General features: G+C 69.3%; 1 protein-coding gene across 6 annotated transcripts; it reads left to right on the top strand.

The window, feature by feature from the left end:
* Positions 1 to 675: 675 nt before the first annotated feature.
* Positions 676 to 21,413, top strand: CAMK2B (calcium/calmodulin dependent protein kinase II beta). 6 transcript variants are annotated; one of them, XM_063358846.1, is made up of 21 exons: positions 676 to 866; positions 3,547 to 3,641; positions 5,465 to 5,524; positions 6,068 to 6,122; positions 6,251 to 6,316; positions 8,523 to 8,595; positions 9,050 to 9,152; positions 9,687 to 9,770; positions 10,355 to 10,449; positions 10,665 to 10,787; positions 10,898 to 10,981; positions 11,774 to 11,816; positions 12,382 to 12,456; positions 14,492 to 14,532; positions 14,609 to 14,680; positions 16,382 to 16,426; positions 16,763 to 16,811; positions 19,585 to 19,660; positions 19,759 to 19,853; positions 20,778 to 21,012; positions 21,095 to 21,413. In XM_063358846.1, exons 1-20 carry the CDS (start codon positions 802 to 804, stop codon positions 21,008 to 21,010), a joined length of 1,632 nt encoding a protein of 543 aa, XP_063214916.1. In that variant the 5' UTR covers positions 676 to 801; the 3' UTR covers positions 21,011 to 21,012; positions 21,095 to 21,413. The 6 variants fall into 6 exon arrangements, with proteins under 6 accessions (XP_063214916.1, XP_063214920.1, XP_063214918.1 ...); XM_063358847.1 differs by having other exon boundaries at positions 682 to 866; positions 14,495 to 14,532; XM_063358850.1 differs by lacking the exon at positions 12,382 to 12,456 and having other exon boundaries at positions 677 to 866.
* Positions 21,414 to 22,133: the final 720 nt, after the last annotated feature.

The following is a 22,133-nucleotide window of genomic DNA, read 5'->3' as shown; positions in this document are numbered from 1 at the left end:
GTATTGGGGGGCGCATAAGGGGGTGTCCGCAGGAGGGGGACGCGGGGCGATGGTGGAGGGGGTGGATGTGTGTTCCTTGAGGGGGGGTATCTGGATACTGGGGTCTTTTTTTGGAGGGGCGGGAGGGGAAGATCCGGGGGGGGGCAGTAGATTTGGGGGCCTTGGTGGGGATATGAGATCCCGGGGAGGGGGTCTGGGGATGGGGCTTTTTTGGGGGGGGTGAATGTGGGTCCTCAGGGCGGGGGAGAGGGCCTGGATTCGGGCTCCTTTGTGAGGGGGGATGTGGGATCCGTGGGAGGGGTCCTGGATGCAGGAATATTTCGAGGGGGGGGAATCCCGGGGATGGGGGGTGGGTGGTGGTGTCTGGATATGGGACGTTTTGGGGGGGTGGATGTGTGTCCCCCCCAACCTGGGGAGGGGGGGGAGGGGGATTTGGGATAAAAGGGTCCCGGAGGAGACACCTTTGGGGAGACACGTTGGAAAAGGGGGATCCCCGCGGGGTCCCGGAGGGGTCCAGCCCCGGGGTGGGGGATGCGGGTGGGGACCGGCGTTGCGGGGGCGATCGGGCGGGTGCCCCGGGGGAGGCGGAGGGGAGGGGAGGGGGGCGGGGGGGGGATCCCACCCCGGGGTTGGGGGGGGGATGTGGGGGGCGGCGGGGGCTGTCCCGGGCTGGTGCCTCCCCCGGCCGGTGCCTCCCCCGGCCCGGCAGCGCCTCCTCCCGCCCCCCCGCGCCAGGCGGAGCCGGAGCCGGAGCCGGAGCGGAGCCGGTGGCGGCTCATTGCGGCGCGGCGCGGCGGCAGCATGGCCACCACCGTGCCCTGCACCCGCTTCACCGACGAGTACCAGCTCTACGAGGAGATCGGCAAGTAAGAGCCGCCGCCGGCACCGGCCACCGGGCACCGGGCGAGGGGCGGCGGGGGGGGGGATGGGGGGCGGGGGGGGGGGGCTCCGGCCGCCGCTCGGTGCAGACGTGACGCATCTCCCCCCCCCCCCCCGGCGGGACGGGGCAACCGGGACCGGCCCTGCCCAGCCCCCCCCCCCCCCCCGGCACTGCCCTCCCCCCGGTACTGGCCCTGCCCCCCCCCATAACCCCCCCCTTCATACCCCCCCCTTCCCCGGGCCGGTACCAGCTCCCCCCCCCCACCCCAGCATCCCTCCCCGGCCCCGACCGCAGGGACCCCCGGGCCTTACAGCCCCCGACCCCCCCCGGTTCCTCCGCGTCCCCCTCCGTGCCCACAGACCCCCCCCAGTCCCTGCAGCCCCCTTGTTCCCCAAGGACCTCCCCATCCTTACAGACACCCCCCCCCATTTTTCCTGACTACCCCCCCCCCCCCCCCCCGCAGTCCTTATGGATGCCCTGGACATCCCGGTCCTCCCCCAAGCCCCCCCGGATCCCCCCCTCAGTCCTTATAGACCCCCCCCAGCCCTTATAGCCACCCTTGACCCTATGGACCCCCCCATCCTTATACAGCTCCCCCCGTCTCTCCTGACCCCCCCCCAGTCCTCACAGATCCCCCAGCGCTCCCAATGCCACCCTTGGCTCCTGCGGACCCCCCCCCCGAATCCTTACAGTCCCCCTTGCTCCTATAGACCCCCCCCCATCCTCACAGACCCCCCCCCCCAAATCTCTCCAGACCCCCTTGGTCCTTATAGCTGCCCCGGTCCTTATTGACCCGCATCCCTCCAGAGCGCCCCCCCAAAGCCCTTACCGACCCCCCCCCCCAGCCCTTAGAGCCACGCGGGTCCTTATAGACCTCCCAAACCCCCTCAATCCTGAGGGACACCCCCCCGCCGGGGTCCTTATCGCCCCCCTGGATCCCTCATCCTCCCGCCTGTCCTTGAGTCTCTGGGGGCACCCGCTCCTTTTAGACACCCCCCCCCCCCCCATCCTCCAGGCCCCCCTCGCCCCCCCCTCGCCCCTAGAGATCCCCCCATCTCTCCAGCCCCCCCCCGCCCCATCTCTATAGACCCCTCCATCCATATCTCCCCTCTGTTCGTTACAGACCCTCCTCATCCTCCAGACCCCCCCCGCCAGCCCCCATTAGACCCCTTTGGGCCTTATATAACTCCCCAAATCCACTAATTCGCTCCCCCCCCCCCTTCTGGACCCCCCGAGTCCTTAAAGACCCCAGGGTCCTTCTGTGCCCGCCGTGTGCATGACCCCCCCCCTGGGAGCGAGTGCTGGGGGGAGCTGAGGAGGGGCTTGTTTTGGTGGGGGCTCATTTGCCCTCAAGGCCATGGGGCGGCAGATTGCCCCCCGCCCCCCCGCCACGACCTGCGTGCAGGGTTGGGGGGGGGTAAAACTGGGGAAAGGGGGTAGGTGGGGACAGACCTCATCAGGGAAGGGGGGACACCACCCCCCCGCGGTGGGGGGGGACATTTTGCAGGCATAGACGTGGTCCCTTTCGGGGGGATGCGGTGCCATCAGGGGCTATTCCCTCGCTCTCCCCAAAATCCAGCCCGTCCTGGTTGCTATGGCAACGCGGTTTCCCCCCCCTCCCTCATCTCTCCGTGTCACCCGCCAGCCATCGCGCGTGTGTCATCCCCCCCCCCCCCCCATGCCGGGATTTTTGGGGACATCTGCCCCCGGCCGGTGGGGAAACTGAGGCACATCTTGGCTGGGGGTGGGGGCTGTCCGGGACAGTCGTCCCTCCCGCAGGAGCTGTCACCCACCGTGTCCCTTGTCCCTGGGGCCACGTGGGGAGGGGACAGGGAGGACAGGGGCTGCCAGGCCCTGGGTTGGGGGGGGGGGGGTTCCCCCTTGTCCACCAGCAGCAGCAGGGTCCCCATGGTCCCGGCCAGCGAGGGGCCCTCAGTGTCCCGGTACATGGGGGCCCAGCCTGGCCACCACCCTCCCGGGCCCATGTGTCCCCCGTGGGACGCTCAGTGTGGCAGTGCCGGGGTGCCACGGGGCTCTGCCACGTCCCCAGCCTGGCTCAGGGGTCCCCTCTGCCACCCCCAGGGCAGAGCGGGGGCACCCGCTGCCCCCAGGACCCTCCAGGCAGGGGAAGGGCAGGGACGTTGGTGCTGGGAGGGGGACGGGTGGTGGTGGCCCTCGGAGAGGCCGTGGGAGAGCGGGTGCCACTGCATGGGCACAGCCACGCTGTCCCTGTCCCTGGGGCTGCCGTGTCCCGTCGTGCCCGCAGCTGGGCCCCGTGCCCGCTGCCGCCACCGCCATCACCACCGCCATCACCACCGCCGCCGCCACCATGGCCACCGCCGCCATCCGGGCCACCCGCCGTCCCCATGGCAACCGGCTGCCGGTGCTGGATCCTTCCCGCGACCCCCTCCATGATGCTGCCCCCCCCCCCTCCGCACCCCCAACACTCATCCCACCAACAAACCCCCCCGCTCAGCGTCCCCCCGCCCCATCCCCCCATCCCGGCACCATCGGGGTCCCTCCAGTGTCGGGGTTCACCCCCCCCCCTCCCCCCCAATGCTGAGTCACGGCCGGCCGCGGGTGCTGAGTCACGGGTGGGAGCCCCCCTTTGGGGGGGGGGGGGAGCTGAGGCAGGCGGGGGGCGCTGAGCCTGTCCCCCTCCCCAGGGGGGCTTTCTCGGTGGTCCGGCGCTGCGTCAAGCTCTGCACCGGCCATGAGTACGCCGCCAAGATCATCAACACCAAAAAGCTCTCCGCCAGAGGTAGGACACCCCCCCGGGACACCCCCCCCCCCGCCCTCCCCCAGGGCCACCCCACAGCCTGGCCGACCCCCAGCCCACGGTGACACCCGTGGTGCCCATCACACCCGTGACGCCCGTGATGGCCGTGGTGACGGGTGCCAGCTGGGGGTGGGGGGGTGCTCAGTGGGGGCTGGACCCGGCCCCTCCTGCTGCTGCCCTGCGGGGTCTCGCCCCCGGGGTGTCCCCCCGGTGCCCTGCGGCACCCCTGGTGTCCCCTGGGGGCGCGCGCCCCTGTGCGCAGGCTGTGTGTGTGTGTGTGTGTGTGCGCACGCACATGTGTACGTGCATAAGTGGGGTGGGGGGGGCCGGGGGGGTGTGCACAGGTGTGTGTGTGTGTGCACTGGTGTGAGCCCTGTGTGTGTGTGTGCGTTCATGGGGGGGGGGTGCAGTGTATTCGTGGCGGGTGGGGGGCGCACACGTGTGCGTGTGTTCATGGGGGGCTGTGTGTGTTCATGGGGGTGCGCACACGTGTGTGTGTGTGTCCACAGCGGGGTGTGTGTGTCCATGGCGGAGTGTGTGTGTCCATGGCGGGGTGTGTGCGCACACGTGAGCAGTGGGGGGGGGGGGGGGTGCTGTGTCAGTGGGTCTGTCGCACAGGCCAGCAGCATGTGCGCGGTGCGTACGCGGGGGGCTGCGTGCGTGCCCAGGAGTGAGCGGAGCGGGTGTGCGTCCCAGGGTGTGCGCGCGCCCCCCCGGCAGCGGGTGTGTGTGCTGCGCGCAGTGGGGGGGGTCCTCGCGCCCAAGTAGCGTGTGCGCGGGGGGGGGGGTGTAGGTGCGGGGTGCACACACGTGAGCAGGCAGCATACGCTTGCACGGGGTGTGGGGGGTGCACTGGGGTGTACGTGCGTGTGTGTACCTTGGCCGGGGGTGGGTGTGTGTGTGCACACGCGTGTGAGTGGCGCGTGTTTGCTCTGTGTGAGTCCAGCGTGCACGGGGGGGTGGGGGGTGTGAGCGTGTGAGCTGTCTGCGTGTCATCGCGACCACACACGCGTGTGTGCGCACACCACAGGTACGGCCACGCCGCCGCATGCGCCCCAGTACACACGCGCGCGGGCACAGCCGCACGCTTGTACGGTGGCAAACACGGGCACACGAGCACACACGTGCCCGGGCACACCCAGGCACGCCCACACGCGCGGGCACAGCTGCACACGCAGGTACCGCCGCGCGCGCAGGCACTTTGGGGTACGGCCGCGCCCGGGCACAGCTACAGGCACTTGTAGCACCCCGCGCCACGCGTCCATGGGTGACCACACCCCACGCCCGCGACGCGCACACAACCGCACACACGTGCACAGTCACACACAGGTACAGCCACACACGCTTGCCCGCCCGCCCGCGCGCGCACCTCCGTACCTGCACAGCCGCACACGCGGACGTCCACACACGAAGGCGCGCAGCCCCGCGCGCCTGTGCACGCCTGCGCACCCTCGCGCCCAACGTGCAAACCTGCCCGCACCGGCACGTCTGCGCACGTGCACACCCCGACGCGCGCACCCGCACACCGGTCGGTGCACACATGCTCAGTCCCCACACGTGTACACCGTCACACACACCTGCACCCATGTGCACACCTACGCGCGCGTGCGCATGCCCCCCAGAGCCGCGCGTGCTCACACGTGGGCACCCGCAGGCTCCTCCAGCCGGGGACGGGGACGGGAACGGGTGACCCCTGTGGGGCAGGTAGGGTGTCCTGGGGACGGGAACGGGTGACCCCTGTGGGGCAGGCGGGGTGTCCCAGGGTGGGGACAGAGGGTGGCCCTGGCTGAGCCCTGTCCCCCCAGACCACCAGAAGCTGGAGCGGGAGGCCCGCATCTGCCGGCTGCTGAAGCACTCCAACATCGGTGAGTGGCACCTGGCCCGGGACACACTGGGGACACCGCGGGGGCGTGCGGGGTGCCAGCATGGGGACAGGCTGGGTGCCACCCTGGGATATGCCGAGTGCCCACCTGGGGACGTGTGGGGGAGTCTCATCCCTGGTGTCCTGCTCAGTGCTAGCCCAGGGACACGCTGGGTGCCACCTTGGGGACATGCTGAGTGCCACCATGGGGATGTGCCACCCTGGGAACAGGTGGGGTCCTGCTGGGTGCCATCCCAGCGATCTGCTGGGTGTCAGCCCTGGGACGTGCCAGGTGCCACCGTGGGGGGTGTGCCGACGCCACCCAGGGCCATGTTGGGTGCCACCCTGGGGACATAGTGGGTCCCACCCTTGAGGTCCTGCTTGGTGCCACCATTGGGACGGGCAGGGTGTCCCCCTGGGGCCGGGCCGGGGGCGGGTGTGAGCGCTGTGTGTGACACAGACGCGCGTGTGCCACGCGTGGGGGCTGCCTGGGGGCTGGGGGCTCCCAGGGCTGAGCCTGTCCCCGTCCCCGTCCCCGTCCCCGCAGTGCGGCTCCACGACAGCATCTCGGAGGAGGGTTTCCATTACCTCGTCTTTGACCTGTGAGTGTCGCTGGGGGGGGGGGGGGGGGGGGTGTCGGTGGGGGGTGGCTGTCGGGAGGTGCCGGGGGATGGGGGCGCCTGGACGCGGGGGGGTCCCAGGGTGACGCGGTGGCCCGGCTGCGTTGCAGGGTGACCGGCGGCGAGCTCTTCGAGGACATCGTGGCGCGGGAGTACTACAGTGAAGCTGATGCCAGGTGAGCCCCCGCCCCCCCCCCCCCCCCCCCGCCAAACCCCCCTGGATTCCCCCCAGTGGCACCCCGCCACCCCCCCCACCCCCCCCGGGCCCGGGGGCTGCAGGGATGGGGCAGCTCCAGCAAGGCAGGCAGAGGCGGGGGGGGGCACCCAGCGGGTGGAGCGGTGCCCCCACCATTACCGTGACACCCCCCCGCCCCCACCACCGGCTCCATCCCGCTGCCGGGTGCTCGGTGGGGCCCCCCCCACCCCGCAACGTCCCATCACCCCCGCCCCGTGCTCCCCCCCCCCCCACCGCTGAGGCCTGGTGCTGTCATGACATGTGCTGGAGGGGAGGGGGGGCTGGTGGCGGGGGAGGGGCCCCCAGGGCCCCCCCCCCCCGTGCCGGTGCCACCCCCAGTGCCCTGTGTGCCCACCGTGTGCCTGTCCCCGTGGTCTCTGGGCTTTCACAACATTGTTTCTCCCCCCTCTCTCGTTCCCCCCATCTCCGCCCCCTCCCTGTCCCCCCCCCGTCCCCCCTCCACCCCCCCGTGCCCCCTCCCCACTCCGTCCGTCCCCGTCCCCTGTCCCCCCCCCGTCCCCCCCGTCCCCCCCCCGTCTCCCATCACGCGTTGCTCGGGCTCTGTGCGTGTCCGTGTGTCCGTCCGCGTGTCCGTCTGTCCCACCGCTGCCCCTCCGCTCGCTGCCCCCCCCCCCGGCACCCCCTTCCCTGTGTTTTGCCTCCTGCCCCCCCCCCTGCCCCCTACTTGCCTTCCTGCCCCCCCCACCACCCTTCTGCCCTCCACCTGCCCCCTCCTGCCCCTGTACCCTCCTACCCCCCTCTCCTGCCCCCCCGGCCCCCCCCCTTCCATCCCATTCCTCCCCATCACGCCCCCTCTCTGCCCCCCCCCCATCCTGCCCCCCACTCCCACCCCTTTATCCCCATCCTCTCCCCCACCCTCTGCCCCACATCCTGCCCCCCCACCCCTTTATCCCTATCCTACCCCCCCCACTTTATCCCCATCCTCCCCCCCACCCCTTTATCCCCATCCCGCCCCCCCACCCCACCCCCTGTCCCCTCTCCTGCCCCCCACCCCTCCATCTTGCCCCTCACCACTTTATTTCCATCCTGCCCCCCCCCCATGCCCTCCGACCGTCCTGCCCCCCTCCCACCCCCTTTTACCCCATCCCGCCCCCCCCACCTACTCCCCCCCCGCCCCCCCCGCCCCCCGTTTTGTTTTGCAGTCACTGTGTCCATGAGCTATTAGCACGCGTTTCTCCCACCCATCACTTTGCCCCTGTGCAGAGGGAGCCGCAGGTCAGTATAACGGGGGGGGGGGCCGGGGGGGCCGTGCCCCCCGCGCTGCCCCCACCCGCCGGAGCATCCCGCTTCCCGGCCCCCCGCTCCCCTCACCGGGACCCCACTTTGGGGCTCTCTCCTCCCTCCTTTTTCTGCCCCCCCTTCACTTTTTTTGCCCCCCCCCCCCCCGCCCTTGCAGGGAGGTTGCCCCCCACCCCCCAGCACCCCAGCCAGGCGGGCCCCCCCCCCCCCCCTTCACCCCCATTTCAGCCTCTCATCCTCCCGCTCCTTCCCTCTTTCTTTCTTGTCTCGTCTCCATCCGCCCTCCCCGCACCCCCCCCCCGTGCCCGTCCCCCCCCCACCGTGAGTCTGTCTGGGGGACCCCGGCGTCTGGGTGGCAGCAGGGCTGAGGGGGGGGTGTCCCCATAGGCGTGGGGGGGGGCACAGCAGCACCGTTAGGGTGACCCCTGTGGTTCCATGCCAAGATGGGGGCACTCCCTGACGGGCACCCAGGGGTGACCCCCAGGCAGTGACCTGTCGTCCCCCCCCCGCCGCCCCCCAGGGGTGGCTCTCCAGAGGTGACACCCACAAGCGGTGAGTCCCCAGGCAGTGACACCCCCCCCCCCCCAGGCAGTGACCCCCCAGAGGTGACAACCCAGGGGGGAACCTCCACTCAGTGACCCCTCAGGCAGTGACATCCCCCCCCCCCCGGCAAGGCGGGGGCACAGGCGTTGCCGAGCCCAGCACCCCCCCACTACAAGATCACCCCTTGTTCTCACAGCGTGTCCCCCCCAGGGGGCTGGCAGGGGGCTGGTTTGGGGGGGGTGCGGGTGCCGGGTGCCCACAGCTTAGGGAGGGATGTGGGAGGTGGCGGGGCGGGGGGGCAGCGTGCCCCTGACCCCCCCGTCCCCCCCGATGTTTGCACGCAGCCACTGCATCCAGCAGATCCTGGAGGCCGTCCTCCACTGTCACCAAATGGGGGTCGTCCACAGGGACCTCAAGGTGAGTGCGTCCCCTCCGTCCGTCCCTCTGCACGGGGGGGGGCTTCCCCGCCACGCTTTGGGGGTCCACAGCTTCCGGGGGGGTGGTGGGGAGGGGCCTGGCTCTGTGGGTCCTGGCGAGGGGGGGGGGGGAGGGTGTCAGCTTCCCCTGGCTGGGGGGGTCCCCTCTGCTCTGAGGACCCCCAGCTGCCATCTCCCCTTTCCGGGGGTGTGTGTGACTAATCCCCCTCCCCCCCCGAGTCATGGCACCCTCCTGCCTCGAGTTGGGTGTTCATGGTGCCCCCCGCCCCCCACCGTTGGGGCTGGGGGGCTGCGGGGTGACGCCGAGCTGGGGCTGGCGGTGGGGGCCCCCCCCCCCCCACCTTGGGGGGGCGGCTGCAACGTCCCCTCTGTGTCCGTCCCCCCCCCACCCCGCCACCCCCTTCCCCGGTCCCTCCTGTCCCTGCCCGCGCCAGCCCGAGAACCTGCTCCTGGCCAGCAAGTGCAAAGGGGCGGCCGTGAAGCTGGCCGACTTCGGCCTCGCCATCGAGGTGCAGGGGGACCAGCAGGCGTGGTTCGGTGAGTGCCACCGCCTCCCCGCGTCCCCGTCCCCTGACCCCCGCGTCCCCGTCCCCTGCCCGCCAGGGTCTGCCCCTGCCCCACCACGGCCATGCCCGCAGCATCCTGCCCCCCGCGTCCCCCCGTGTCCACTCTCTCCCTGCCCTGTGCCCACCGCGTCCCCCCGTGCCCACCGCGTGCCTGCGCTGTGCCCACCACGTCCCCGCCATGTCCCTGCCCTGTCCCCGCCGCGTCCCCCCATGCCCACCGCGGCCCTGCGCTGTGCCCACCGCATCCCCCCCTGCCCGCCATGTCCCTGCCCTGTCCCTGCCACGTCCCCCCCGTGCCCACCGCGTGCCTGCCCTGTCCCATGCCTGCCGTGCCCTTGCAGCGTGCCCACTGCATCCCCCCCTGCCCACGATGCCTCTACCCCGTGTCAAGCCCGTGCCCGTTCCCCAGTCCCGTGCCCACCGCGTCCTGCCCCGTGCCCGCCCTGTCCCTGCCCCTGCCCCGTGCCCGCGCGGCTCAGTCGGCTCCTGCCGCTCTCGGTGGCAGGCTTCGCGGGCACGCCTGGCTACCTCTCCCCCGAAGTCCTGCGCAAAGAGGCCTACGGCAAACCCGTGGACATCTGGGCATGCGGTGAGTCCGTCCCGCCTGTCCCCTTCCCGCTCCCATCCCGATCCCCATCTCCCTCCCGCCCTCTCCCCTTCCTGGCTCCTTCCTAGTCCCATACCACTCCCATCCCAGTCTCATCCTCATCCCCACCCCAGTTCCATCCCGCTCCCATCCCAGTTCCTGTCCCAGTCCTCCTCCTGGTCCCATCCCTGTCCCCATCCTGGTCCTGTCTCCTTCATCCTGGTCAAATCCCACTCCTGTCCCCATCCTGGTCCCACTCTGGTCCCGTCCTTGTCCCCATCCCTGTTCCATCCCCTTCATCCTGCTCCCGCCCTGGTCCCATCGCACTCCCCATCCTGTCCCCATCCCGGTCCCACCTTGTCCCCACCCTGTCCTCATCCCGTGGCCATCGTGCCTGGGTGGTGCCATGCTCTCCCAGGTGGGAGGGTGCTCCGTGGGGGACAGTGCCACCTGGCAGCACTGGGGAGGCTGGCGCGGGGACAGGCCATCCTGGGGACCCTGCTGTCCCTGGGCAGGGCTGGAGGGAGCCATGGGGAGGCCGAGCGTCCCCGTCCCTCCCTGCCCTGACCTGGCTCTCCCTTGCCCAGGTGTCATCCTGTACATCTTGCTGGTGGGCTACCCGCCGTTTTGGGACGAGGACCAGCACAAACTCTACCAACAGATCAAGGCCGGTGCCTACGACGTAAGTCCCGGTGCCAGGCACCCCCCCCCCGCGCTGTGGCTGGCCAGCCCGTTCACTCTGGAACCTACTGAGGGACACTACAGCTAATCACCACCAGGCAGAGCCTGTGGGATGGCTTTGAGGACACGTGGGGAGGTGGAGGGACGCAGGCTCCGTGGGGCTGCCCCTCCCCAGCTGTCGCCCTGCCATGTCCCTGTGTTGTCCCCCCCCTGCAGTTCCCTTCACCCGAATGGGACACGGTCACCCCTGAAGCGAAAAACCTCATCAACCAGATGCTGACCATCAACCCCGCCAAGCGCATCACAGCCCACGAAGCCCTCAAGCACCCGTGGGTCTGCGTAAGTGCTGTCCCCCCCCGCCCCTCAACCCCCAGCGTGTCGCCAGTGTGTCGTGTCCCCCCGCCCCCGGTGGCTACCAGTGCCTCTGCTGACCCTCCTGTCCCACGCAGCAACGCTCCACCGTGGCCTCCATGATGCACAGGCAGGAGACGGTAGAGTGTCTGAAAAAATTCAACGCCCGGAGGAAGCTCAAGGTGAGATCCCCAGGGAGGAGCGGGGGCTGCGCCCGGCCCTGGCCATGCCCGGTGTCCCCGTGTCCCCCCCCCCGGGCTCAGTACCACCCTGCCCGTCCCGGGACTGTTCCCATGGGCCACTGTCCCACCTCAGCCATGCCCCCAGCGGTGCGGGCCGCATCCTGGCAGCGCCCAGTGGAGCGTGGTCCTGTCCCAGCCACCCCAACGGTCCCGTCCTGACTGTGCCCGGTGCTTCCCTGCCCGGCGTGGTCCCATCCAGGCAGCCCCCCGGTGCTTTCCCACCAGGCACAGTCTCATCCCAGTGGTGCCGTGGTCCCATCGCCGGCCATGCCCGGTGTGGCACGGTGTCATCCCAGCCGTGCCTGGTGTCATCCCGGCCATGCCCGCTGTGGCACGGTGTCATGCCGGCCATGCCCCGGTGTGGGGCGCAGTGTCATGCCGGCCATGCCTGGTGTCATCCCGGCCATGCCCCGGTGTGGCACGGTGTCCTGCCGGCCATGCCTGGTGTCATCCTGGCCATGCCCCGGTGTGGCGTGGTGTCACGCCGGCCGTGCCCGGTGTCATGCCGGCCATGCCCGATGCTTTGCCACGGCCCACGGTCCCATCCCAGTGGTACTCGGGGCAGGACGGTGCCATCCTGCCCCTGCCCGGTGTGTCACCCTGTGCCATCGTCACCACGTGCCCTGCCTGGCGCATCACACCGTGACACGGCTCCCCCCACCGTCCCATCCCCCACCCTGTCCTGCACCCCCCCAGCCCAGGGCCTCACCCTGCCCCCCCCCCCTCTTGCAGGGCGCCATCCTCACCACCATGTTGGCCACCAGGAACTTCTCAGGTAAGGGGGGTCTCCTGCTGGCTGGGGGGGGCCAGGGGGCCACAGCCCCCCTGCCCACAGCCCCCGCCGAGGCCAGTGCCCCCCTCCCCCCTCTCTCTGTCGCTGTCTTTCTCTCTTTCCCCCCCCCCCACCCCGCCTCTTTATCCCCCCCCCCATTTTTTCCCCTGTTGGCGAGGACGGGGGCATGTGTTAGCCAAGGGGGGGGGGCAGGATCCGGCCCCCCCCGGCCCCACGCACACAGCAGCAGGTAGTGCCCGGTCCCTGTGTCCTCCCCTCCGCCTCCCAGCCCCACTCTGGTGGGGGGGGGGGGGGGGGTGACACGGAGGGGGGGAGGGACGGGGGGGGTGGGAGGGTGGGACGAACGACAACGGAGCAGCGCCAGCCCCTTCCAGGCCTGAGGCCGGGGTGATGGGCACCCCAGGGTTTGTTTGGGGGGGGGGGGGTGGGAAGGTGGGGGTCCTGGCTGCAGCACCGTTCCCCCCCCCCCCCCCCCGCCCCCCCCCCGGCCGTCCCTAACAGGAGCTCTGCTCCCTCTCTCTCTGCTCTCTCTCTCTCCTGCCCGCAGTGGGCAGACAGACCACCGCTCCTCCGACCATGTCGGCGGCCGCCGCCGGGGCCCCCCTGGGGCTGGTGGAACAAGGTAGACGCGTCCGCAAAGGGCCCCCCCCGGGCCCCCCCCCCCCCCCCTTCTCCCCTGGCCCCGCTTGGTTTCTGTGTGTGTCACCCACCCCTCACCCTCCAGTCCCCATGTCCCCCCCAACCATCCTCTTCCTCCCCCCAACGGGTTTCGGGTGCCCTCCTCGGAAATCGGAGCACATGCATGGCCCCCCCCCCCCCCGCCGCACTGACCCCCCCTTCCCCACCCCCCCACCTCTCCTCCCCACAGGGATCGAGAGATGCCACTCTTCCTCCCCCCCCCCGCTGCTGTCACCCCCGTGGCTGGTCCCGGGGCGGGGGGGGGGGGTGTCTCTGTGCCCCCCCCCCCAACCACCTCCGGCAGCGCTTGCCCCCCCCCATCCCGGGGGGCCTGCTTGGGTGCTCGTGCCCTGCTCTGGGCTGGTGGTTCCTGGCGGGGGGGGGGGGGCACACACGGTGGTGGCACCCCCATGGGACCCCTCCAGGGGCCCCCGCCTGGGTCAGCAATGGGGAGCTGGGGGTGATTGTGCGATAATTTTAGGGTGTTTTCCGCCCCGCCCCCCCCCCCCCCATTGCTCCCACCCCACAGCACTGCCCCCCCACCCCCACCCCCACCCGCACACAGGGGGGGCACACCGGTGCATGCGGGGGGGGCAAACTGGCCGCATGCCCCGCGTCCCCCCTCCACGTCCCCCCTTGTGTGTGTGTGTGTGTGTCCCCCGCACGCCAGCCCCCTGCATGTGCCCCCCCCCGGCCCCGCACGCCTGTCCCACCCCCCCCCCACCCCCCCCCCAGCATGGCTTCCTGAGAGCTGCAGCCGGTGTTCGTGGCGCCGCGAAACACTCGGCGGGTTTTAAACCGTGCCCCCCCCCCCGGCCCCCGACAAGGGCTACAGCTGCCCTGTCCCACCCACCCCCCCCCACGCCGGGGTCCTCCCCCGGCCCCCCCCAATTCGGCTCTGGTTTAAACCCCCACCTCTCAGCGCCCGCCTGCTTTCGGAGGAGGGACCGGGACCCTTGGGGACACCCTCCCAGAGACCCCCATGGGGACATGGGTCCGCTGGGGGGGGAGGGGGGGGGGGAGTGGGGGTGTCCCCTGCCCCCCTGCCTGCCTCCCCAACCCCCCCCCCACCCCCATCCCCCATTGGGTGCTGCTCCGTGCCACCCTGCTGTCACCGGACTTGTCACCACACAGACACCCCCCCCCCCAGCCCGGTGGTGCGGCGCGGGGGGGGGGATCCCCGGGCCTGGAGGAGCAGCGAGGATGCTCGAGGTGACAACTCCGCCACCCCCCCCAGCCACTTGCCCCCCCCCGCCAGGTCCCAGTTTCCCCCCCCCTCACCGGCCAGAGGTCTTGATAGCAGTGACAGATTTTTTTTCTCCCCCGTCCTCGTCCCCCTGCAGGGTGACACTGGAGGGGGTCACAGGGGGCCACCCCCCCGCCCCCCTCCCCGACTCGACTCATCTTTTTTATGTTGTTTTTTTTATGTTTTTCCCTTTTTCCTCCTTTTCTCCCCATTTCTCTCTCTCCCCCCCCTGCCCCCTCCTTTCTCTCTCGCTTTCCTCTCTGCATTTCTCCAAGGTAAGCCAGCACTGCCCCCCCGCCGCGGGGGCCATCAGAATGGGGACCCCCCCCCGGCTCATGTGTGTGTGTTCCCCAGGATGGGGACACCCCCTCCCTAAGGATGGGGACCCCCCAGATGGGGCCAGCTGCCAGGATGAGGACACCCCCAGCTTGGGGACAGCCCCCCCAGCATGGGGACAACCCCCCAAGGATGGGGACACCCCCAGGATGGAGGCATCTCCCTAGGATGGGGACACCCCCTAGATTGGGGACACCCCCAGGATGGGGACAACCCCCTGCCAGCACGTGTCTCCCCCCCAGCACCAGGGTGGTGGGTGCTGCCGGCAGCCGGGGGGGGGGGCATCGGGGTGGGGGGTGGGGGCTGGGTGTTGGTGGGGGGGACACACACATAACACACAGTGTCCCTTGTCCCCAGGGGAGGGGACGGCCGCTGACACTCTCTCCCCCCCCCACAGCAGCTAAGAGCTTACTGAACAAGAAGGCGGATGGCGTGAAGGTGAGGGGCCGTGGAGGGGGCTGGGGGGGGGCCGCCCCCCCCCATGTCGCTGAGCCCCCCCCTCTGTCCTCCCCAGCCCCAGACCAACAGCACCAAAGGCAGCGCTGGCGTCACCAGCCCCAAGGGGACGCTCCCGCCCGCCGCACTGGTAAGTGTGTCCCCCCCGCAACGCCCCCCCTCCCCCCGCAACCCCCTTCGCCGGATCCATCCCGCCAGCCCATCCCATCCATCGCCATGCGCCCCCCCGCCCCCCCCCCCCGCCCCCCCCGCGTCCAGCTGTCTGTCTGTCCCTCAGTCCCTGGTGTCGGTGGGCATGGGGGGGCGTCACAGGGAGGGGGGACGGAGCGGGGGGCAGGATACGGGCACAGGGGTACCCCCACCGCGGGGACGTGAGGTGGGTGGAGGACGCGGGCATGGAGACGTGCCGCGACACGACAGCAAGGTGGGTGCAGGCTGCGGACACGGCGGTGGTGCCACCGCAGGGACAGCGAAGGGGGTGGAGGGTACAGGCACAGGGGTGCCCCGTGGCGGGGACAGGCTGGGTGCAGGGCGCGGGCAGGGGATCCCCGGTGACGTGGACAGCAAGGTGGGTGCAGGGTACGACCGTGAGGTGCCCCCGCCATAGGGACGAAGAGGTGGGTGCAGGGTACGACATGGGGTGGCCCCGGCCATGGGGACAGCGAAGTGAGTGCAGGGTACGACCATGAGGTGCCCCTGCCGTGGGGACGAAGAGGTGGGTGCAGGGTATGACCGTGAGGTGCCCCTGCCGTGGGGACAAAGAGGTGGGTGCAGAGTACGACCGTGAGGTGCCCCCCCGCCATGGGGATGAAGAGGTGGGTGCAGGGTACGACCGTGAGGTGCCCCCGCCGTGGGGACGAAGAGGTGGGTGCAGGGTACGACCGTGAGGTGCCCCCGCCGTGGGGACAAAGAGGTGGGTGCAGGGTGCAGGCGCAGGGTTGGAGATGCTGAGCAGGACCCTGAGGTAAGTGCAGGGTACGGCAGGGGCTGCCTGGCCGGCACGGCGGGCACAGGACGCGGGGCTGCCCCGGCAACGTGGACGGCAAGGTGGGCGCAGGATGCGGGCACGGGGGCACCCAGCCGGCACAGGGGGTGCAGGGTACAGGCATGGGGGTGCCTGGCCGGCACGGCGGGCGCAGGACGCGGGCACGAGCATCTCGAGCTGGTTCCGGCAGCGCGGGATATGGGCAAAGGGAGGCCCAGCCGGCATGGCGAGCGCGGGGTACGGGCATGGGGACACCGCGCCGGTAACGGTAAGCGCAGGATACAGGCAGGATGGTGCCTGGCCAGCGCAGCCAGGAGACGGGCGCAGGGGATGCCCGGCTGGTACCGTGAGCGCAGGGTACGGGTGAAGGGGTGTCCAGCCCGCGCGGCAAGTGTCGGGTACGGGCAGGGGGATGCCCGGCCGGCGCAGCCGGTGCGGGACACGGGCAGAGGGATGCTCAGCTGGCACGGTGAGTAGAGCACCCGGGCAGAGGGATGCCCGGCCGGCGCAGCCAGTGCAGGATACGGGCACGGGGCTGCCCTCTGCAACCCAGCCGGCTTTTCCTCGGCCGTCTCTCTGCGTCTCTCCCCCCACAACCCTGCTCTTTCCCTTCTTCCCCGCCCCCCCTCCCGTCTTTCTGTGAATTAAACCATTTGGGCTTTCGCTGGACTAATGACTCTCTGCTTCTCTCCCCCCTCTGCCCCTCCCCGAATCCGGTCTGGGTCTCTCTTCGCCCCCGTCCGCGTGCCGCTCGCTCCGTCATCCCCCCACTCCGTTGTGTCCCCCCCGGGCTCTTGCTTCCTCCCCCCCCCCCCCCCGCCTCTGTCTCTCTCCCTTCTCCCGTAGGAGCCTCAAACTACTGTAATTCATAACCCCGCGGACGGCATAAAGGTATTGCTGCCTCTCTTCCCTTCTCGCCTCGCCCGCGTTCGTTAGCCCCCGGGGTCGTTTGGGGCCCCGCTTTCCGCCTCCATCCTCCCCCCCAGCATCAGCCATGGCGCGGGGCAGGGAGGGGGCTGACGTGGCGCTGGAGCGGATGAGGAGCGCGCACGGGGCACGGTGACGACGAGGGGGTCCCGTCCCCCCCCCGCCGCTGCGGCATCCGGCATCGCCGGGGTCCTGACGAGCCCCAGCCGGGCTCATCCCCCCGCCAACTCCCAGCTGGGCCCGATTCTGACCCCCTCTGTTTGTGTCTCTCCCCCTGCACCGCCGCCGTCCTGCTGGCAGGAGTCGTCCGATAGCACCAACACCACCATCGAGGACGAGGACACAAAAGGTGACAGGGATGCGGGAGGGCTGCGGGGAAGGGATGCACTGGGAAGGCGCTGGAATGCCCTAGGATGGAGCTGGGGCGCACTGGGATGGTGCCAGGATGCTGTTTGACAGCACTGGGATGCTCTGGCACAGCACTGGGATGCGCTGGAATGCACTGGGATGGAGCTGGGGTGCAGTGGGATGGCACTGGGGTGGCATCAGGATGCACTGGAATGCACTGAGATTGCGCTGAAGTGGAGCTGGCACTGGGACGGCACTGGGATGCGCTGTGAGGGTGCTGGAATACACCAGAACGGAGGCGGAGCTGGGATGCAGCTTGTGAGGTGGAGCCAGGATGCAATTTGACGGCTCTGGGATGCACTGGGAGGATGCTGGGATGCACTGGGAGGATGCTGGAATGCACTGGGAAGGTGCTGGGGTGCACTGGGATGGTGCTGGGATACAGTGAGATGACACCAGGATGCCTTGGGATGCACTGAGATGGCACTGGGATGGAGCTGGGATGCACTGGGGTGGCACCAGGATGCACTGGGTTGCACTGGAATGCACTGAGATGGCACTGGCGTGGAGCTGGGATGCGCTGGAAGGGTGCTGGCATGCACTGGGATGTATTGGGCTGCACTGGGATGGCAGCGCAATGGATTGGGATGCACAGTAATGGCACTGGGGTGCACTGGGATGGCATTAGGATACATTGGAGTGAACTGGGGTGGAACTGGGATGGCTCTGTATGCACTGCAATGGCACGGGGACACTGGGATGGCACCGAGGTGCACTGGGATGGGCTGGGATGGCACTGAGATGTACTGGAATGACGCTGGGTCACAGTGGGATGGTACCAAGATGAATTGGGATGTGCTGGAATGGCAGTGGGATGCACTGGGTAGAACTAGGCTGCACTGGGGATATTGGGATGCGCTGGCACAGCACTGGGACAAAGCACAATGGCATTGGGATGTCACTGGGATGCACTGGAACAAACTGGAGTGTAATGATATACTCTGGAATAGCATTGGGACATACTGCGGTGGAACTGGTCTGTATTGGAATGCACTGGAGTGGCACTGGGATGTGCTACGATACAATGGGTTGGCACTGGGATGCACTGGGGTGGAACTGGTCTGTATTGGAATGCACTGGAGTGGCACTGGGATGTGCTACGATACAATGGGTTGGCACTGGGATGCACTGGGGTGGAACTGGTCTGTGTTGTAATGCACCAGAATAGCACTGGAATGCACTGGGAAACACTGGGACGTGCTGGGGGTGGCACTGAGATCCACTGGAACACACTGGGATATAGTGCAGTGGCACCGAGATGCATCTGAACAGCACTGGGATGTGCTGGAAGCCACGAGAATCATACTGGAAGGGACTGGGAAGCAATAAGATGGTACCACAATGCGCTGGAAAGGAACTGGGATGTATTGGGATGCACTGGAATACCACTGGGACGTAGTAGATTGGCACTTAGGTTCAGTGGGGCATCACTGGGATGCATTGGGACAAACTGGAGTGTAATGATATACTCCGGAATAGCGCTGGGACATACTGGAATGGAACTGGGCTGCATTGGAATGCGCTGGAGTGGCACAGGGATGCAGTGGTGTGGCATCAGGATGAAATGTAGCACTGGGATGTAGTGGAGTGGGCCCATTGGAATGGTGCTGGAACACACTGGGATTGCACTGAGGTTCACTGGGACACCGTGGAATTCAACAGCATGACACTGGGATGCACTGGGATGGAGCTAGGGTGAACTGGAATGCACTGGAAGGGCACGGGACACTGGGATACAATAGGAAGGCACTGGAATGCTCTGGGATGCACTGGGATGGAACTGGGGTGAGTCGGAATGCTCGGAATAGCACTGGGACAGAGGAGGCTGCCACTGGGTTGCACTGAAATGCACTGGGATGGCCCTGAGATGTACTGGTGTAAACTGGGGTGTAGTGGGATGCACTGGAGTGGTACTGGGGTGTCCCCAGGATGCAGAAGGATTGCACTGGGATGGAACTGGGATGTATCGGAGCGCACTGGCGCAGCACTGAGGTGCAACAGGATTGCACTGGGATGTATTGTGATGCGCTTGCATGGAACTGGGATCCATTGCAATACACTGGGATGGTACTGGGATGCACCGGAATGACACGGAGCCACAGTGCCACTGTGGTACTGGTAGCCACTGGTACGGAACTGGCTGTATTGGGACTGGGACGTGCTGAGCTGGCACTGGGACGGCACTGGGGAGCACTGGGACATGCTGGGATGGCACAGGACGCCTGGGCCATGGGGATGCTGCTACTGGTATGGCAGAGCTGCAGGGCCCTGGCTGTGCGGAGGCCCCTGTGCCTGTCCCCAGGGTCAGTCTGGCTGTCCCCATAGGCTGTCCCCAGGGTCAGTCTGTCCCCGTCGTCTGTCCCCAGGGTCAGTCTGGCTGTCCCCATGGTCGGGCTGTCCCCATGGTCCCTGTGTCTGTCCCCATGGTCTCTGTGTCTGTCCCCATGGTCCATGTGTCTGTCCCCATGGTCCATCTCTGTCCCCATGGTCGGTCTGTCCCCATGGTCCGCCTCCCATGTGTCCCTTCTCCATGTCCATCCCAACAGCCCATCCACCCATCCCCATGGCACCTGTCCGTCCCTCTCCCACCCAGCCCCCTCCTGCCACCACCTCCAGTGTGTCCGTGTCCCCCCCCCACTCCATCCCAGGGACCCCAGTGCAGGGACGGAGACAGGGACGGGGCGGTGACAGTGTCCGTGTGTGTGTCCCCCCAGCCCGCAAGCAGGAGATCATCAAGATCACGGAGCAGCTCATCGAGGCCGTCAACAATGGAGACTTCGAGGCTTATGCGTGAGTGGGGGCCCGCAGGTGGGGCGGGGCCGGGTGGGTGTGGCCGGGTGGGGCGGGGCGGGGCAGGGCGGGGCCGCTGCTGACCCTCCGCCTTGCAGGAAGATCTGCGACCCGGGACTCACCTCCTTCGAGCCCGAGGCCCTGGGCAACCTGGTGGAGGGCATGGACTTCCACCGCTTCTACTTCGAGAACTGTGAGTGCCCGGCCCTGCCCGCCCCCTGTCCCTGCCCTGCCCACCCCCTGCCCCCTGCCCACCCCCTGCCCGCCCCCTGTCCCTGCCCTGCCCACCCCCTGCCCCCTGCCCACCCCCTGCCCGCCCCCTGTCCCTGCCCTGCCCACCCCCTGCCCCCTGCCCACCCCCTGCCCGCCCCCTGTCCCTGCCCTGCCCACCCCCTGCCCCCTGCCCACCCCCTGTCAGTCCCCTGTCAGTCCCCTCCCTGCCCCCTGCCCTCACCCTGTCAGTGCCCTCCCTGCCCCCTGCCCTCACCCTGCCCACCCCCTGCCCGCCCCCTGCCCCCTGCCCTCACCCTGCCTGCACCCTGTCAGTCCCCTCCATGCCCCCTGCCCTCACCCTGCCCGCCCCCTGTCCCTGCCCTGCCCACCCCCTGCCCCCTGCCCACCCCCTGTCAGTCCCCTCCCTGCCCCCTGCCCTCACCCTGTCAGTGCCCTCCCTGCCCTCACCCTGCCCACCCCCTGCCCGCCCCCTGTCAGTGCCCTGCCCGCCCCCTGCCCCCTGCCCTCACCCTGCCTGCACCCTGTCAGTCCCCTCCTTGCCCCCTGCCCACCCCCTGCCCCCTACCCGCCCTCTGCCCGCCCCCTGTCAGTCCCCTCCTTGCCCCCTGCCCTCACCCTGTCAGTGCCCTGCCTGCCCCCTGCCCACCCCTGCCCTCACCCTGCCCACCCCCTGTCAGTGCCCTGCCTGCCCCCTGCCCTCACCCTGCCTGCACCCTGTCAGTGCCCTGCCCACCCCCTGCCCTCACCCTGCCCTCACCCTGCCCGCCCCCTGCCCGCCCCCTCCCTGCCCATCCTGCCTCTCCATCCACCCCTCCCTGCCCCGCATCCCTCCCGCCTGCCCACCCCCCGCTGCCCACTGATGGCCGCCCCCCCCCGCCCGCAGTGCTCTCCAAGAACAACAAGCCGATCCACACGACCATCCTGAACCCCCACGTCCATGTCATCGGGGAGGACGCCGCCTGCATCGCCTACATCCGCCTCACCCAGTACATCGACGCCCAGGGCCGGCCCCGCACCAGCCAGTCCGAGGAGACCCGCGTGTGGCACCGTCGCGACGGCAAGTGGCAGAACGTCCACTTCCACGGGTCGGGGGCCCCCGTCGCCCCACTCCAGTGAAGGTGAGGGCGGGATGGGGGCGACGGGGAGGGGAGGGCGGCCGGGGTGCCGCAGTTGCGCCTCACCGGCGTCCCGTCCCCGCAGAGCTGGCGGTGGCTGTCCTGGTTCCAGCCCGATGGCGATGGCGATGGGAGCCGAGCTGGCAGCCGGAGCTGCGGCCCCGAAGCACGCGTCCGCATGCCTGTCCCCCCCCACCCCCCCGCCCCAAACCCCGTCCCCCCCACCCCAAGACCCCTCCACCCTGGCCCCTGCTCCTCACACCCCCCCCGCCCTCCACGTCCAGTGCCTGTGTTTGCAGAAAACAAAAAGACAAAAAAAACAAAAACCAAAAAACCCAACAAAAAAAGCCAAAACGACGAGGAAAACAAACAAAAAAAAAAAAAAAAGAAAAAAAAAAAACAAACACCAAAACACAATCCAACCCAACCCACACCCAAAAACCAACCAGCCGCTTGGCCACAGGCTGGGGGGGGGCCCCCAACAGCCAGACACATCCCCCACCTCCCCCCCGCCCACCTCCGCCTGCGGGGGCAGGGGGTGTCTCCCAGCTGGCGGGGGGGTCCCGTCCCGTCCCCCCCCCCCCCCGGCTGCGCTTGTGGCATTTTCGCTGTTGCTGGTGGTGGATGTTGTTCTTCAGATTCCGCTTGCGCTCTTTTCCCTCCCCGGGCCCTGTACATAGAGAGAGCTCTTTATTTTTGAATTCCCACAAGGGCGTCCCCGGCCGCGGGGGGTGCTCCGGGCTGGGGGCCGCCAGCTGGGAAGCAAGGTGGGACACACACACACACACACACTGGATGCCTTTGGGAGGGTCCCCCTGATGGGCACCCCCCCCATGATGGGCACCCCCCCATGTCCCCATCCTGGTGACGCAGACCGGGCATCCAGCACCCCATTTTCCCCCTCCCCGGGCAGGCGGGTGGCTGGGTGCCAGCTCCAGGTGCCGGCAGGTTTTAGGCGATGGGGGGGGGGGGGGGGGTGAGGGGGAACGCAGGCTTTTGGGGGGGGGGGGGGCACCTGGGGGAGCTGCGGGGCTCGGGGTGGGGGGGGCTTGGGGCAATCCAGCCAGCACTGACGCAGCATCGAAAGCACTTTAGACTAAGAGAACGGGTCTCTTAGGGGGCAC

The sequence above is a fragment of the Chroicocephalus ridibundus genome, chromosome 23, assembly GCF_963924245.1.
Source record: "Chroicocephalus ridibundus chromosome 23, bChrRid1.1, whole genome shotgun sequence".
Lineage (NCBI taxonomy): Eukaryota > Metazoa > Chordata > Aves > Charadriiformes > Laridae > Chroicocephalus > Chroicocephalus ridibundus.
This window is presented reverse-complemented; position numbering and strand designations above follow the sequence as displayed.